The sequence below is a fragment of the Peromyscus maniculatus genome, chromosome 1 (assembly GCF_049852395.1).
Source record: "Peromyscus maniculatus bairdii isolate BWxNUB_F1_BW_parent chromosome 1, HU_Pman_BW_mat_3.1, whole genome shotgun sequence".
Classification (NCBI taxonomy): Eukaryota; Metazoa; Chordata; class Mammalia; order Rodentia; family Cricetidae; genus Peromyscus; species Peromyscus maniculatus.
The window spans coordinates 91,589,276-91,604,120 of record NC_134852.1 but is presented as its reverse complement, the minus strand read 5'-3'; the positions used below and the strand labels follow the sequence as shown (position 1 = coordinate 91,604,120).

Below are 14,845 nucleotides of genomic sequence, written 5' to 3'. Positions count from 1 at the left end.
GGCTCCGTAACCCCAGACCTGTCGCAGCCAGTGTCCGCTCTTGATTCGCGTCCCTCTCCCACAGGGGGCCAGGCCCGCTCCTCGCACTGGGCTTCTACGGTCTTCTTCTGGTGGCATTGATGACCGCAGATTTCGTGCACTTCTGCCGCGGTCGGGGACCGAGGAGGGAACGCCGAGACGCCAGCCGCCGCCGCCGCCGCCCTGCCCTTCGGGCCTCCGCCGCGCGCCCCCTACGGGTCCCAGTGCGGACACACTAGCAGCGTCCCTGAGCCTGCGCTTGCGCCTGCGCCTGCGCAATGCGGCCGAGCGCCCGGCCCTCGCACCGCTGCAACCTTGCCTTGGCCTCGCCTTCTTTGGCGTAACCCCGACGCAGCGCTGGGGCGGAGCAGCCCCCGGCATCTTCCCGATCCCGGGGCCACCTTTGCTCCAGAGACTGCTCCTGCGCCGGCCCCGGAGCTCAGCTTCGCCATGACTGTGAGTGGTCCAAGGGACTCCCGAGCCCCGATCTCCCGTCCCCGGGGTGCATACTGCTCCTCCCGCGACATCCCTCCTTCGCTCCTGGCCGCCGTCACCCCATCCTAGCCCTCCACGGGACTGTCCCCGGACCCGGCTCCTCTGCCAGCTGCGCGGCTCTGCCCACCGCCTTTCCCTCTCCACAGGCCAGCTCTGCCGAGCAGCTGCGGAAGGAGGGCAACGAGCTGTTCAAATGCGGCGATTACGAGGGTGCCCTGACCGCCTACACCCAGGCCCTGAGTCTCGGCGCGACGCCCCAGGACCAGGCCATTCTGCACCGAAACCGGGCTGCTTGCCACCTCAAGCTGGTGAGGGGGGCGGGGGGCGGGTTGGTCCTACCTGGGCCCGGGGTTGCCCATAGCCGCTGCAGCTTGCGCGCGAGCTGGGCATTTCCTAGCCGCTACCCACGGTTGCCAGATGTCTTTGGGCATCGGGGAGTCAGCAGAACAAGGGTGCCCATTGCTACTCGATTAGTCCCTCTCAGGCTCCCGATCCTTCTCTTACAGGAAGACTACAATAAAGCAGAGTCAGAGGCGTCTAAAGGTAGGGGGTGTGGGCCCTCATCGGGCGCTGGGGGTCTTCTGTGGTGGGCAAGGACTCCTCCTCCTTTGGTTCCAGACCCTTCTCTTTCTACTTGGCTTTCCCACTTCTCCGGCCTTTGCTTTTCTGCAGCTACCCTCACCTTTTCTGAGGCTGAAACACCGAGCTCCACGTTCGTACCCCCACCTTCCTCTGGCCCTCAAGATCTTTCCCTCCTGCTCTTGCCTGGAGATGGTGGCCTCCTGGGTGCTGACAGAGCTCCTGTTTCTGCTCAGCCATTGAAAAGGACGGCGGGGATGTCAAAGCCCTTTATCGCCGAAGCCAAGCCCTAGAGAAGCTGGGCCGCCTGGACCAGGCTGTCCTTGACCTGAAGAGATGTGTGAGCCTAGAGCCCAAGAACAAAGTTTTCCAGGAGTCCCTGAGGAGCATTGGGGGTCAGATTCAGGAGAAGGTATGTGAAAGATGGAAGAGAGGTCGGGCATTGCCCGGGTCTGGGTCAAGGGTGTAGAGACAGTGTTCCCGAGAGGAGCCGATGGTAGCAAACACGCATTAATAATACTCAGCCTGCTGGAGGAAATCAAATTAAAAGGACGGTTGTTTGGGGCATGTAGAAGTTTATACACTTGGCAAAGAGTGAGGCAGGTATGAAAGCCATGTATATGTGTGTGTGTGTGTGTGTGTGTGTGTGTGTGTGTGTGTGTGTGTGTGTGTGTACTCTCACAGCAGCTAGGGATAGTAGGCTACAATGCATGTCAGGGTTGTAATCTTGTAACCTAGTTAGCCCACGGTGACCTTAGATTCACTACATACCCGAAGCTGGCCTTGAACCCCTGACTCTCCTGCTTCCAAAAACATTTTTATTTTTACTTTTTTTTTTTTAAAGACAAGGTCTCATATAACCTAGGTTGGTCCTGGACTTGCTGTGTAGCTGAGGATGGCCTTGACTTCCTCCCAAGTGCTGGGATTTCAGGCATCTGACTTTTATTTCAGTCTTGTTTATAGTATGAGAAACTTGGAACCTGCCTAAATGCCCAGTGAGGAGAGAAAAACTTAAACAGATGAGGAGGTCAGTGCTGTCGTTCTTGAAAAGTGGATCATACAGAGAGAGGGCTCTGCCGTTTGGTGGATGGAAAAGTGAAGTATGCAGTAATACACACAGGAGAGTACTGTTACCACTGAGCTAGTGACCCATATGGTATATCATGTCTGGGCACATTGGGTAAATATGTGTAAGTACAATGAAAAATATTGTTAAAGTTGTACAACAAAACTCTGGGAAACTCTGCTAAACTCTGGGAGTTCAAGGCCAGCCTGGTCTACAGAGCAAGTTCTTGGACATCCAAGGCTACACAGAGAAACCCTGTCTTGAAAGAAACACACTTACAAAGCCTGTTAAAAATGTACACCAAAGGCCAAGTGTAGTGGCACACACCTTTAATCCCAGGGCTCAGGAGGCAGGGGTAGGCAGATCTTTGTGGGTTCAAGGCCAGTCTGGTCTACACACACACAAAAAAAAAAAAAAAAAAAAAAGGAAGGAAAAAAAAAAAAGACAGTGTGTGTGTGTGTCTGTCTGTCTGTCTGTCTGTCTTTCTGTCTGTCTGTGGTGTTTACGAATATGGTAACACTGGAAGAAAAGAATGGGATTAAGGAGGCTTTCAAAAAATACTTTGACTTAATACACACACATATACAAATGCACACACACACACAGGCGTGCACACGCAAGGCATCAAAGGGTGTGTTAGCAACTACCTCACAACCTTCCTGGTCTCTTGCACGTCGCTGGCAAGTCCAGTGCCAGAGTAGCATGCTCACACGTTGTTCCGCTGCAGTAGTATAGTTGACGGTACCGTGAGTGAGCTTCCTGAGGCTGACAAGATGCCTCCCCTTCTGAAGGCACTTCCTTTAGCATCAGCAGGCTTTATTGCCCAAGCAGGAAGAAGTTCAGAGAGGAAAACAGCCCAGGGAAGTTTAGGAGGAGATGCCTGGCAAGTCTCTTCCTGCCTGCCATGGTTCCTAGCTATTGGCCTTGCGCTCTGAGCCTCCCAGGGAGGAGAGCCAGGGAGGACTCATGGGAAATATGACATGTCTGGCCAAGAAAGATGATTTATCCTGTGCTTTGTCATAGGTGCGGTACATGTCCTCAACAGATGCCAAAGTGGAACAGATGTTTCAGATACTGCTGGACCCCAAAGAGAAAGGCACAGAGAAGAAGCAGAAGGTATAGGCCTGGAGTGAGCCTCTCGGGCTTCCGTACATACCCCTTTGCTTACCGGTATGGGCCTCAGGAGTCCTGCTGGCCTGCTGTGTTGTAGACTGAGCCTCAGGCCATGCCTCCCGCGTAGGAGCTATTGGGGACTGGGTCCTTCGTGCGAAGCAAGGAAAGAGAACTAGTATCCACAGAGCACCCTGGTGGCCACCCTGGAGCCAGGAGCTGGCATACTGTGTGACTGAGGTGCTGTCCTTGCTCTTCAAGCCCCGCCAGGGACCCCGCTGTACCCGTCACCCACGAGACCGGGCTCTCCTTTCTCCCTGAAGAGAAGGAAGCCGAGGTTCCAGGGGGTGAAATTCCTGGCTGGCTAAGGAGCAGCAGTGAGGTCCAGAGCACAGAGTCTGCGCTTGCCCTGCCCTTGGATGTATGTAGTGTCCACGTTACCATGTGTTTCCTTTGGCATAGGCTTCTCAGAACCTTGTGGTCCTGGCCCGAGAGGATGCAGGAGCTGAGAAGATCTTCCGGAGCAATGGGGTTCAGCTCTTGCAACAGCTGCTGGACACGGGAGAGACCGACCTCATGCTGGCAGCCCTGCGCACCCTGGTCGGCATTTGTTCTGAGCACCAGTCTCGGGTAGGTGGGGTGGAGAGGTCTAGTTATTGCTTCAGTCTGTCTGTCAGGAGCCTTGGCTGTCCTAGAACTGGCTGCTGTCCTGTCTCTGTCTGGGATGGCGGGTGTACGCCACCACCACCAAACGGGATGCTTTCTTTAGATCCTTTCTGACAGGAAGCATGGCACGACTCCAGGTCATACTGCCAGACCTGCTTTCCTTTTCTCTTGGAGCTGGCCCATCTACCCAAGTGTCTGCTCACTTTCTGGCCGCACTCACTCACTCACTCACCGTTAGGAATCACCGTGGCTGCCCTCTACCAACCAAGCCTCTGTCCGATTCTTTCCCACCGTAGACAGTGGCAACCCTGAGTGTCCTGGGAACGCGGAGAGTGGTCTCCATCCTGGGTGTGGAAAACCAGGCCGTGTCGCTGGCGGCCTGCCACTTGCTGCAGGTTATGGTTGACGCCCTCAAGGAAGGCGTCAAGAAAGGCTTCCGGGGCAAAGAAGGTGCCATTATTGTGGGTGAGTGGAAGCAGGTCTGGTGCCTTGGATGATAGGTACTGTTGTGGAGGGGATGCATGGAGCTGAACCCACCCGGCCAATTCTTTCAGGATGAGCTTTGTAGCTCCGGGTTGTTCAGGAGGGGGGCTTAGTGGTGATGGTTGACCCAATTCTTCTGTTTTGCTGAGACAAGGTCTCACCGTGGACCCGAGCGCCTCTCAGGTGTGTGACATTATAGATTCATGTCTCCACGCCCAGCTTTTCCTTTGGATTCTGATAGCCAAGGTGCTTAAGGAGAAAGCTGAGCTCAGAACCCCGGAGGGACGCCTCCTTTGCCTGTGTCTCTCTGGCTGTTGAGGGGTTCCGCAGTCACACAGGGCTGGTCACTGTAGAATCCACAAATGTAATGTTTTCGGTTGTGTTATCTTGTCTTTGGTGTGGAGCACTGAACCCATGATGTCGTAGACATTGATCACCAATGTGTATTATTGCCAGACCCTGCCCGGGAGCTGAAGGTCCTCATCAGCAACCTCTTGGAGCTACTGACTGAGGTGGGAGTCTCCGGCCAAGGCCGTGACAATGCCCTGACCCTCCTCATTAAAATGGTACCCCGGAAATCTCCGAAGGACCCCAACAACAGCCTCACACTCTGGGTCATTGATCAAGGTAGGTGATAAAGTTTAGAAGAAAATTGCTTGGTTGACTGAGACTTGCCTTTCCGTGGGAGTGTTGAGAAAAGTAGCAACTGTATATATACGGCAGTGTGCTTGCCCTGAACTGCCCTCCGACGGCCTTATAGTCCCTGTAAGGAGCACGAAGACCCTCCGATTGTGTGTGTGTGTGTGTGTGTGTGTGTGTGTGTGTGTGTGTCTGTACAAATGCATGTGCATTGCACAGCCCTGAAGAAGGTCAATTGAAAGGCAGTGTCATCTTTTTTTAATTGCATTATTTATTTTAAACTTTTATTTATTAAATCTCTCTCTCCCCCATTACTCCCCACACACTGTGTGTGTGTGTGTGTGTGTGTGTGTGTGTGTTCAAATACTATGACTGCAGAAGTCAGGATAACATGCAGAGGTTGGTTCTCTCCTTCTACTGTGTGGGTCCTGGGGATCGAACTCAAGTCATCAGAGTTGGTGGCAAGCACCGTTACCTGCTGAGCCATCTCACTGGCCTGTTTGAAGTTTTTCTTCGTGACTATGCATTACTGCTACTACACTAGGAGAAAAAGACAATTAAATCATAACATAGCGATTTAGAATCCTCATTTTCCAAAAAGATAAATAAGAAAGGACTTGCCAAGGCCCTGCCTGACCAGCCCTCTGCAGTGATCCTTGGCGCCTGCTTCTGTTTTCCCCAGCTTCACAACCGCCATGCCACTGTTGGAACTCTGTGACCTTCCTGGCTGACAGAGAGGTGCTCTTGCTTTTCTCTGCGTCTCCAAGGCTGTCTCTACCTTTAGGGCTTGGAGCCAGTGCTCTGCTGTCTAAATGGGGTGTCTTTCCAGGTCTGAAAAAGATTCTGGAGGTGGGGGGCTCCCTGCAGGACACCGCTGGGGAGCTCACAGTGACAGCAAACAGCCGCATGAGTGCCTCCATCCTCCTCAGCAAGCTGTTTGATGACCTGAAGTGTGATGCCGAGAGGGAGAACTTCCACCGACTCTGCGAGAACTACATCAGGTGAGGCAGTCTGCCTCTCTCCCACGGCCAGGGTGCCAGGGGTACCATCGAAAAAGTGACTGGCTTTCAGCATGGAGGGAGTGATTGATCCCCAGCACCTCCACCCCATGTCTTAGTTACTTTGCTATTGCAGAGAAGAGACACCAAGATCAAGGCAACTCATAAAAGAGTTTATTGAGGGCTTCCAGTTTCCAAGGGTGAGTAGAATTCATAGCCATCATGGCAGCCAGCAGATAGGCATGGCACTGAAGCAATAATGAGAGCTTACATGTTGAGGCAGCCATGAGTCAGAGAGAGAGAGAGAGAGAGAGAGAGAGAGAGCACTAACTTGGAATGGTGTGGGCTTTGGAAACCTCAAAGCTCACCCCCAGAGATACCTTCTCCATCAAGGCCAACCTCCTAATCCTTCCCAAACAGTTCCACTAACTGCAGACCAAACATTGAAATATATGAATTTATGAGGGCTATTCTCATTCAGACAACCACACCCTATTGGTTTTTGTTTGTTTGTTTTTTGAGACAGGGTTTCACTGTCCCAGAATTCATTCTGTAGAGCAGGGTGGCCTCGAACTCACAGATAGCCACCTGCCTCTGCCTCTCGAGAATGCTGGGACTAAAGTTGTGTGCCACTATGCCCAGCAACACGCTGTTGTTTTAAGATGGGAATCTTGCTGTGTAGCCTAGACTGGCCTAGAACTCCTGGGCTTCAGAGTAGCCAGGACATGTAGTTGTATGTCACTGTGCCTGGCCCAAGCCTCCTCCTCATTCCAGAGTGACTGCACCCAAACCTTTTCACCTTGATTTTCCAATAGTGCAACAAATATGTCATGATAGCAGCTCAACTAGAGGGGAGTGAATGGAAACCGGTGATTGCTGTTGTGAAATGGCCAGTCTTCCCTTTGGCAGTTTTTCTGGCTGTTTTTGGCCAAGTAGCACCCAGTGCCCACCCAGTATAGCTAAAGGAGCTGGGAACAAGAGGCCCCTTCTGCGTGCTTTGCATGACAGCTGTCACTCTGTGCCCCTCAGGAGCTGGTTTGAGGGCCAAGGGCTGGCCGGGAAGCTGCGGGCCATCCAGACAGTGTCCTGCCTCCTGCAGGGCCCGTGTGACGCCGGCAACCGGGCCTTGGAGCTGAGCGGCGTCATGGAGAGTGTGATCGCTCTGTGTGCCTCTGAGCAGGAGGAAGAACAGCTGGTGGCCGTGGAGGCGCTGATCCACGCAGCCGGCAAAGCCAAGCGGGCCTCATTCATCACGGCCAACGGCGTCTCTCTGCTCAAGGACCTGTACAAGAGCAGTGAGAAGGACAGCATCCGCATCAGAGCACTAGTGGTGAGACGGGAGGCCTGGGTGGGCAGGCAGACAGGGCACGGGTCAGCTGGTGTCTCCTGGGGACCTGGGTGGACAGGCAGACAGGGCACTTACTGGTCAGCTGGTGTCTCCTGGGGGGCCTGGGTGGGCAGGCAGACAGGGCACGGGTCAGCTGGTGTCTCCTGGGGGCCTGGGTGGGCAGGCAGACAGGGCACGGGTCAGCTGGTGTCTCCTGGGGGCCTGGGTGAGCAGGCAGACAGGGCACTGGTCAGCTGGTGTCTCCTGGGCTTGTCTCAGCACTGTTAGCAAAAGTGTACCCAGGGCCTCCCTAGGGCTACTGAAGGGCTGTGATCAAGTGGGGAGATGATCCAGGTACAGACTGTCTAGGAATGCAGGGCATCTCATCCTGTCCCATTGCTGGTTAGAAAGGCCCATGGAAAAGCAGAAACTGCACAGCTGGACCTTTCTAGACATCACGAGCCGCGGTAGCCAGCCCTGCAGGGCTGGTTCTCCATGGGCACCGCCCTAGTGTGCTTCAGTGATAGACACTACGACCCAAAACAGCTGGAGATGAAAGGGCTTATTTCATGTCACAGCTGACATTAGAAAAGGAACCTGGGAGCAGGAACCGGAGCAGATACCATGAAGGAACACTGCTTATGGACTTGTTCCTCACGGCTTGCTCAGTTTGCTTTCTTACACACCTCAGAATCACCTGCCCAGAGATGGCACCACTCACAGCCACCTGGGCCTTTCTACAGGCCAATCTGATGGAGGCAGTTCTTAAGTGAGGTTCCTTCTTCCCAGATGACTCCAGTTTGTGTCAAGTTAACAAAGAAACCAATCAGCACAGGCAGTTCTTTTAACCAGAAGTGGAGCTTTCTATCCTGTACACCTGATCATAACTGGCAGTCTACCTGGCAGTCGCTTCCCAAATTACCACTCAGAGGCTTATATTAATTATAAATGCTTGGCCAATGGCTCAGGCTTATTACTAGCTAGCTCTTACGTTTAAATTAACCCATATTTCTTATTTATGTTTTGCCACGTGGTTCGTGGCTTGTTGCCTCATTTTCTACATGTCTTGCTTCCTCAGTGGCTGACTGGAGGCTGCTGACTCCGCCCTTCCTCTTCCCAGCACTCTTAGTTTGGTGGCCCCACCTCTACTTCCTGCCTGGCTACTGGCCAATCAGCATTTTATTAAACCAATTTAAGTAACAAATCTTTACAGTGTACAAGAGGATTATTCCATAGCAATTCGGCCTGGGTTTCTCTGTCTTGTAAGAATTTAGGTCATGGCTAAGTACTTGTTCGGGGCTTTTTCTTTTGAGCCAGAGTCTCATGTAGCTCAGGCTGGCCCCAAACTCATTGTAGAGCTGAGGCTGGCCTTGAACTTCTGATCATTCTGCCTCTACCTTCCAAGGGCTGAGATTACAGGTGTGAACTACCCTATCTGGCACAAAGGACTTTTTTTTTTTTTTTGGTTTTCCAAGACAAGTTTCTCTGTGTTACAGTCATGGCTGTCCTGGAACTCACTATGTAGACCAGAATGGCCTCAAACTCACTGAGCTCCGCCTGCCTCTGGCTCCTAAGTGCTGGGATTAAAGGTGTGAGCCACCACTCCCAGCTACAAAGGGCTTTTTGTATGACACGAAAGGGACAGAACCGGTCTCAGTATAAGATAGGAATGGGTGTAGAAAGGGCTCAGTATACATTGGGAATGAGTGTAGAAAGGGCTCAGTATACATTGGGAATGGGTGTAGACAGGGCTCAGTGTACATTGGGAATGGGTGCAGAAAGGGCTCAGTATACATTGGGAATGGGTGCAGAAAGGGCTCAGTATACATTGGGAATGGGTGCAGAAAGGGCTCAGTATACATTGGGAATGGGTGCAGAAAGGGCTCAGTATACATTGGGAATGGGTGTAGAAAGGGCTCAGTCTACATTGGGAATGGGTGTAGACAGGGCTCAGTGTACACTGGGAATGGGTGCAGAAAGGGCTCAGTGTACTAGGGAGCCAGTGTGTCAGTTTCTCCCAGGCACTGTCCTGTGGCTGCCTCAGTAGATGATTATTGCCTAGCCCTCCATGTGTTGCCTGTGGAGAGGTTGTTGATTAACTAAGGTTTGTGGTCCTCCAAGAGCCATGACAGAGGACCGGGCAAGAAGCGCCAGGCTGCTGTCCCCATCCTAGGCACCAAACATCTGGTCTCGTTCTCTTCCCCCAGGGACTCTGTAAGCTCGGATCAGCTGGAGGGACTGACTTTAGCATGAAGCAGTTTGCCGAAGGCTCCACTCTCAAACTGGCCAAGCAGTGCCGGAAGTGAGTGGTGTTTCCCCACTTATGGGCTGACCTTAAGGGAGGGAGGGTGTGGGACCAACGGGAGAGGCGCTCAGTGGGTGTAGGTGGGAGGGCCTCAGACACCCATGTTAAGAGGCTGGGTGAGGCCGGCTGGGCACCTGTAGCTCCTTTGCTGTGTGGCAAGACAGAAGGCTGACTGGGGCTTCCTTCAGTGAGAGCCCTTGTTCCAAGGGAGGAGAGAGAGACAGGGAAGGACACCTGCACCTCCTCTGGCCTCCATGCATGTGCAGAGGTGCGTGCACACGCACGCGCACACGAACACATGCACACACATCTTTTAAGAAGGGGAGTGGGTAGAAGGTGGACCGTCTGTTTCCTGCTGTCAAGTGCAGGCAGGGTAATGCTTTCCCTCAGGCAAATCCCAGACCGTGTCACAGTGGCCCAGCCCCTGGCTTCCCTCCTCGTCCAGGTTACCCCTTCCTGCTTGTGCTTGCTCTTCTGGAGTTTGTTTTTTCCGAGATGGGGGTCTCACTAAGCCCTGGCTGTCCTAGAACTTGTGACCCTCCTGTCTCTGCCTCCCGAGTGCTTGGCTTCCAGGCATGCACCACCGTGTCTGGCTCCAGCTTCCCACCTCTGATGGTCATCCACTGTCATTCGCGTCCCCAGGTGGCTATGCAATGACCAGATTGACGCCGGCACTCGGCGCTGGGCGGTGGAAGGCCTGGCCTACCTCACCTTTGATGCCGACGTGAAGGAAGAATTTGTGGAGGATGAGGCTGCTCTGAAGGCCCTGTTCCAGCTCAGCAGGGTAGCTCTGCGGGTCCCTATTGTCAGCCTAGGGCAGGATCTAGGGTGGGAGCTTACCAGGCTCTGGCAGGTCTCCCCAGCGTCCCTTGTGATGCCGGGGAGGCAGAGCCAGCTGGCTGCTTTGTGTGGCCTTGGTGCCTACAGTGTCTGGAAGCATAGCCCTGGGGGAGTGAAGAGCCGGGCTTGAGCTCTGAGTCTGGGGTTGGGGCAGGTTCCCAGCGTCACCCTAGGTTCCAGGTGGGGCCGTGGGGGTGGCTGTGCGCAGCGGCACTCCGCCATGCTGCTCGGCTGGGACTGTCCTGCTGAACGCCCCTCTCTTCCGGCCAGTCCGAGGAGAGGTCGGTGCTCTTTGCGGTGGCCTCGGCCCTGGTCAACTGCACCAACAGCTACGACTATGAGGAGCCTGACCCCAAGATGGTGGAGCTGGCCAAGTATGCCAAGCAGCATGTTCCTGAGCAGCATCCTAAGGTAGGGGTCCACTAGGAGGGCCTGGGGGTACCTGTTTTGGGCGGCAGTTGGGTGGGTGATTCATCCTCAGCAGAAAGCTTTCCTTTAAACCGGCTGTTTCCAAGCTCTGCCTGGGCTGTTGGTTTACACGGTCCTCAGTCTCTGCTGTGAGAAGGAAGAGTCCACATTTCCCTATCCAGTCAGCTCCGGCCCCCTCCTAAACTGCCTCCTTTCGCAGGACAAACCAAGCTTTGTGCGGGCTCGTGTGAAGAAGCTGCTGGCCGCGGGTGTGGTGTCAGCCATGACGTGTATGGTGAAGACGGAGAGTCCCGTGCTGACCAACTCCTGTAGGGAGCTGCTGTCCAGGTAAGCCAGCCTGCCTCTGCCAACTCCAGCACGCCTGTAGGGGTGGGGCCTGTGCTGGGGGAGTCTTAGAGCGCTTGGCTGCCTTCCTTCCCTTAGCCTGAGAATGGAGTGCCTGCCTGCCGGAGCCGTGGGCCCCATCCACCCACCTTGTCTTCTCCCTGCAGGGTCTTCCTGGCTTTGGTGGAAGAGGTGGAGGATCGAGGTACTGTGGTTGCCCAGGGCGGGGGCAAGGTAAGCTGGTTGCTGACTCCTTCCTGACCCTGAGCCATCCACCTATAAAACATGACTCAGTGGCTGCTGGCCTTGGGGAACACTTCTGCTGGTGGAGTGATGCTGATGTGGACAGGCTCTTCAGAGTCCCTCAGTGCTTTGGGCCCATAAAGATCCTGAGTTTGCCTCCTGTGTGGCCCCAGGGCCCAGCACAACCCATGTTTAGTACTTAATAGGTGGATGAGGAAGGGTTTGGGCAGTTTTAATGAGAGGCCTCAGAGCGAGGAAGAGTCTGGGCTGGGAGTCTTCTCAGACCGAGGAGGGGTAAGACGGATGGTGCAGTCAGGGTTGATGACCTTACACTCCCAGGCCCAGCTGGGCATTAACAGGGTCGGGACTGTTCTGGCAGGCTCTGCTCCCGCTGGCCCTGGAAGGGACTGATGTTGGGCAGACAAAGGCAGCCCAGGCTCTTGCCAAACTTACCATCACCTCTAACCCGGAGATGACCTTTCCTGGTGAGCGGGTATGTGTCTCCTTTTTCCAACCATGACCTCTCCTGTTTCCTCATTATGCCCTGACAGCCTCTGGCCTGGGCTTCCCCTTCCTGATCAATGGGAAGATGGTAGTTTTGCTGAGTCCTGGGGTAGGGGACAGCCATAGAGAGCGCCACTGTCTCGGGTGGCCTCCCTGCTGTGGATCGGTGGGGTTGGGGGCCACTGCAGTGCAGTGAGCACTCTGATAGGTGGGATGTTTCACAGATCTACGAAGTGGTCCGGCCCCTTGTCTCTCTGTTGCACCTCAACTGCTCAGGACTGCAGAACTTTGAGGCACTCATGGCCCTAACGAACCTGGCAGGGATCAGCGAGAGGCTCAGGTGAGGCCCCATGGGAGCTTGGCATAGGGATTTGGGTGAGCCCTGGTTGTTCACTCTACAGTTTGGAAAACAGTTCCTGGTCATTATTTGTGCCTCACAATAAGTCCTCTGTAACGTACAGATGAAGAGTCAGGCCAAGGGTGGTACCAGGGAGGCACAGGATAAGAGCACTGTAGACTCTGATGTCAGATTGTTAGGGGTTCAAATCTGGCTCCCTGAATCCAGGACATATAGAAGCCCAAGCAGTTAGGCTCTGGGGCCCTGACTGTGCCCTGCACTTCCCCCTTCTCTCCCCAGACTGCTGACACTCAGTGGCTCACTGTATGACCCTAAGCAAGTCTTTAAGTCATTCTGCCTCAGTTTCTCCTCTGTGAGTTACTTAAGTGTCTTAACTCATGAAGTAGTAGCGTGGAGAGTTCATTGTGAAAACGCATATAAAAGACTTCAGTAAGCACAGTAGGTGCGGTGGCTTATGCCAAGGGAGGAAGATTGCTGTGAGTTCTAGGCTAGGCTAGGCTATAAACTGTCTCAAAAGCCCCCCTCCCAAAGCCCTTAGTTCATAGGCACCTGCCCTAGCAGTAATCACAGTCAGCGTGTATTAGCTGTTATTACTAATTGTGACCTTGAACACATTACTCACCTCCCAGCCCAGTTTCCCCTTTGGTGAAATAGCTATGGTAACCACACCTACACTTTCACCGTGGAGTAAGGTGAGCATTGAGTAAGAGAATTCAAGCATCATAGGGTTATGATGAGTAGTGGGTGAAATAATTCAAGCAGCCTGGTCAGGTTCAGTGCTCAAATGACTGATGTTTGCACAGCCATCCTCACCACCACCACCCTGCTCTGCTCATTGCCAGCATGCCTGGCAGTCCTAGGCCAGGCCAGAAGGCTAGAAAGCACTGCAGTCCACAGCTGGGACAGGAAGGTCCTTGGGCATTGCTTGGGGATCGCCTCAGCTCAGAGCTCAGTTACATGGGGACAGGGTGGCGGGTTACGGTTCTGGAGACGCTGGCCACGCAGACCCTTCCAACTCTGTCCCGCAGACAGAAGATCCTGAAGGAGAAGGCCGTGCCCATGATCGAGGGCTACATGTTCGAGGAACATGAAATGATCCGCCGGGCAGCCACAGAGTGCATGTGTAACTTGGCCATGAGCAAAGAGGTGAGGGTTGGTCCGGGTGGTCCCCATGACAGGGATGCAAAGGGCCCTGTCCTTCTATTGGGCTTTGTGCCCCGGTGGCATGGTCCTTGTCTCCATCCGGTCGCAGGTGCAGGATCTCTTTGAAGCCCAGGGCAACGACCGCTTGAAGCTGCTGGTGCTGTACAGCGGAGAGGAGGATGAGCTACTTCGGAGGGCTGCGGCCGGCGGCCTGGCTATGCTCACCTCCATGCGGCCCTCACTCTGCAGCCGCATCCCACAAGTGGTCAGTGCCTGTTCTTAGTGGGGGAGGATGAGGGAACCCCCCTTCCCTGCATAGCGGTATCGCTGTTCTGTGAGGGAGTTCCTGGGGCAACGGTGTGTTGTCTACCTGAGTTGAGCCTGTCGCTGGGTCCTCACACCTGCCATTTCCTATACAGACCACACACTGGCTGGAGATCTTGCAGGCCCTGCTTCTAAGCCCCAACCAAGAGCTCCAACACCGGGGTACCGTGGTGGTGTTAAACATGGTGGAGGCCTCCAAGGAGATTGCCAGCACCCTGATGGAGAGCGAGGTGCTGGAGATCCTGTCAGTGCTGGCCAAGGGTGAGGAGAGCCCAGTCTCCAGGGTCGCTGCGGCCTGCCTGGGGAAAGCCGTGGAATATAGACTCATCCAGCCCAACCGGGACGGAGAGTGAGGATTGGCCCTGGGCCCACAGCGCATGCATCTGCCACCCACCGCAGCAGCACCGAGAGCCAGGACACAAGCAGCTTTGGCCGACAGGGCTGGGATGCCGGACACTTGCCTCTCTTGCCCAGCTGCACTCTGGTGTTCTGTTCTGAGAGATCACACAGCACACAGCCCTCCCTGCTCTGCCAGCACGCAGACGGGCCCTGTATCCGTAGAGAGCTGGGAACGGAGAAGTGCATCCCAACTCAAGCCTGTGGATTATGGACATCAAGAAGGGCACCGCAGCATCCTCACAAGCCGTGAGCACCACCAGAGCCTGCCAGCAGGCACATTCCTCTAATAAATCATGTGGAACTGAAGCGCATATTTGTTGTGTGGGAGGGTCTGCTGAGGGCGGGGGGCTCTGGAGCAGTAGCCGCGCACCTGGCAAGTGTGCTGCAGAGGGCTGTCCTGCAAGAGAAGGAAGTCAGTGGTCCGCCACCCCAGGGCCCGCTGAGTATCTTTATAGTGGAGACTGAGTCTCAGTACGGGTGCCCAAGCTGGCTTCACACTGACAACCCTTCTGTCTCAGCCTTTAGAGCAGTAGGAATTGCAAAGAGTGTCACCATACCCGGCTTGAGTTCTTAGTCCTGGTGGAAGGGTAAGCCT

At 54.5% G+C, this 14,845-nt stretch overlaps 1 protein-coding gene across 1 annotated transcript; it reads left to right on the top strand.

The window, feature by feature from the left end:
• Positions 1-341: 341 nt before the first annotated feature.
• On the top strand, positions 342-14,556 carry Unc45a (unc-45 myosin chaperone A). The gene is made up of 20 exons (XM_042278666.2): positions 342-474; positions 660-821; positions 1,020-1,056; positions 1,329-1,504; positions 3,182-3,274; positions 3,731-3,898; positions 4,231-4,399; positions 4,874-5,044; positions 5,886-6,057; positions 7,084-7,384; positions 9,589-9,683; positions 10,329-10,470; positions 10,797-10,937; positions 11,155-11,282; positions 11,447-11,513; positions 11,902-12,015; positions 12,251-12,366; positions 13,413-13,530; positions 13,637-13,792; positions 13,947-14,556. Exons 1-20 carry the CDS (start codon positions 469-471, stop codon positions 14,202-14,204), a joined length of 2,790 nt encoding a protein of 929 aa, XP_042134600.2. The 5' UTR covers positions 342-468; the 3' UTR covers positions 14,205-14,556.
• Positions 14,557-14,845: the final 289 nt, after the last annotated feature.

Bases quoted from the DNA above. Each gene is read 5' to 3' on its own strand.
- Unc45a (XM_042278666.2), top strand. The intron at 3,899-4,230 runs GTAGGTGGGGTG...TTCCCACCGTAG, and splicing joins GTTCTGAGCACCAGTCTCGG to ACAGTGGCAACCCTGAGTGT. The intron at 11,283-11,446 runs GTAAGCCAGCCT...TTCTCCCTGCAG, and splicing joins TGTAGGGAGCTGCTGTCCAG to GGTCTTCCTGGCTTTGGTGG.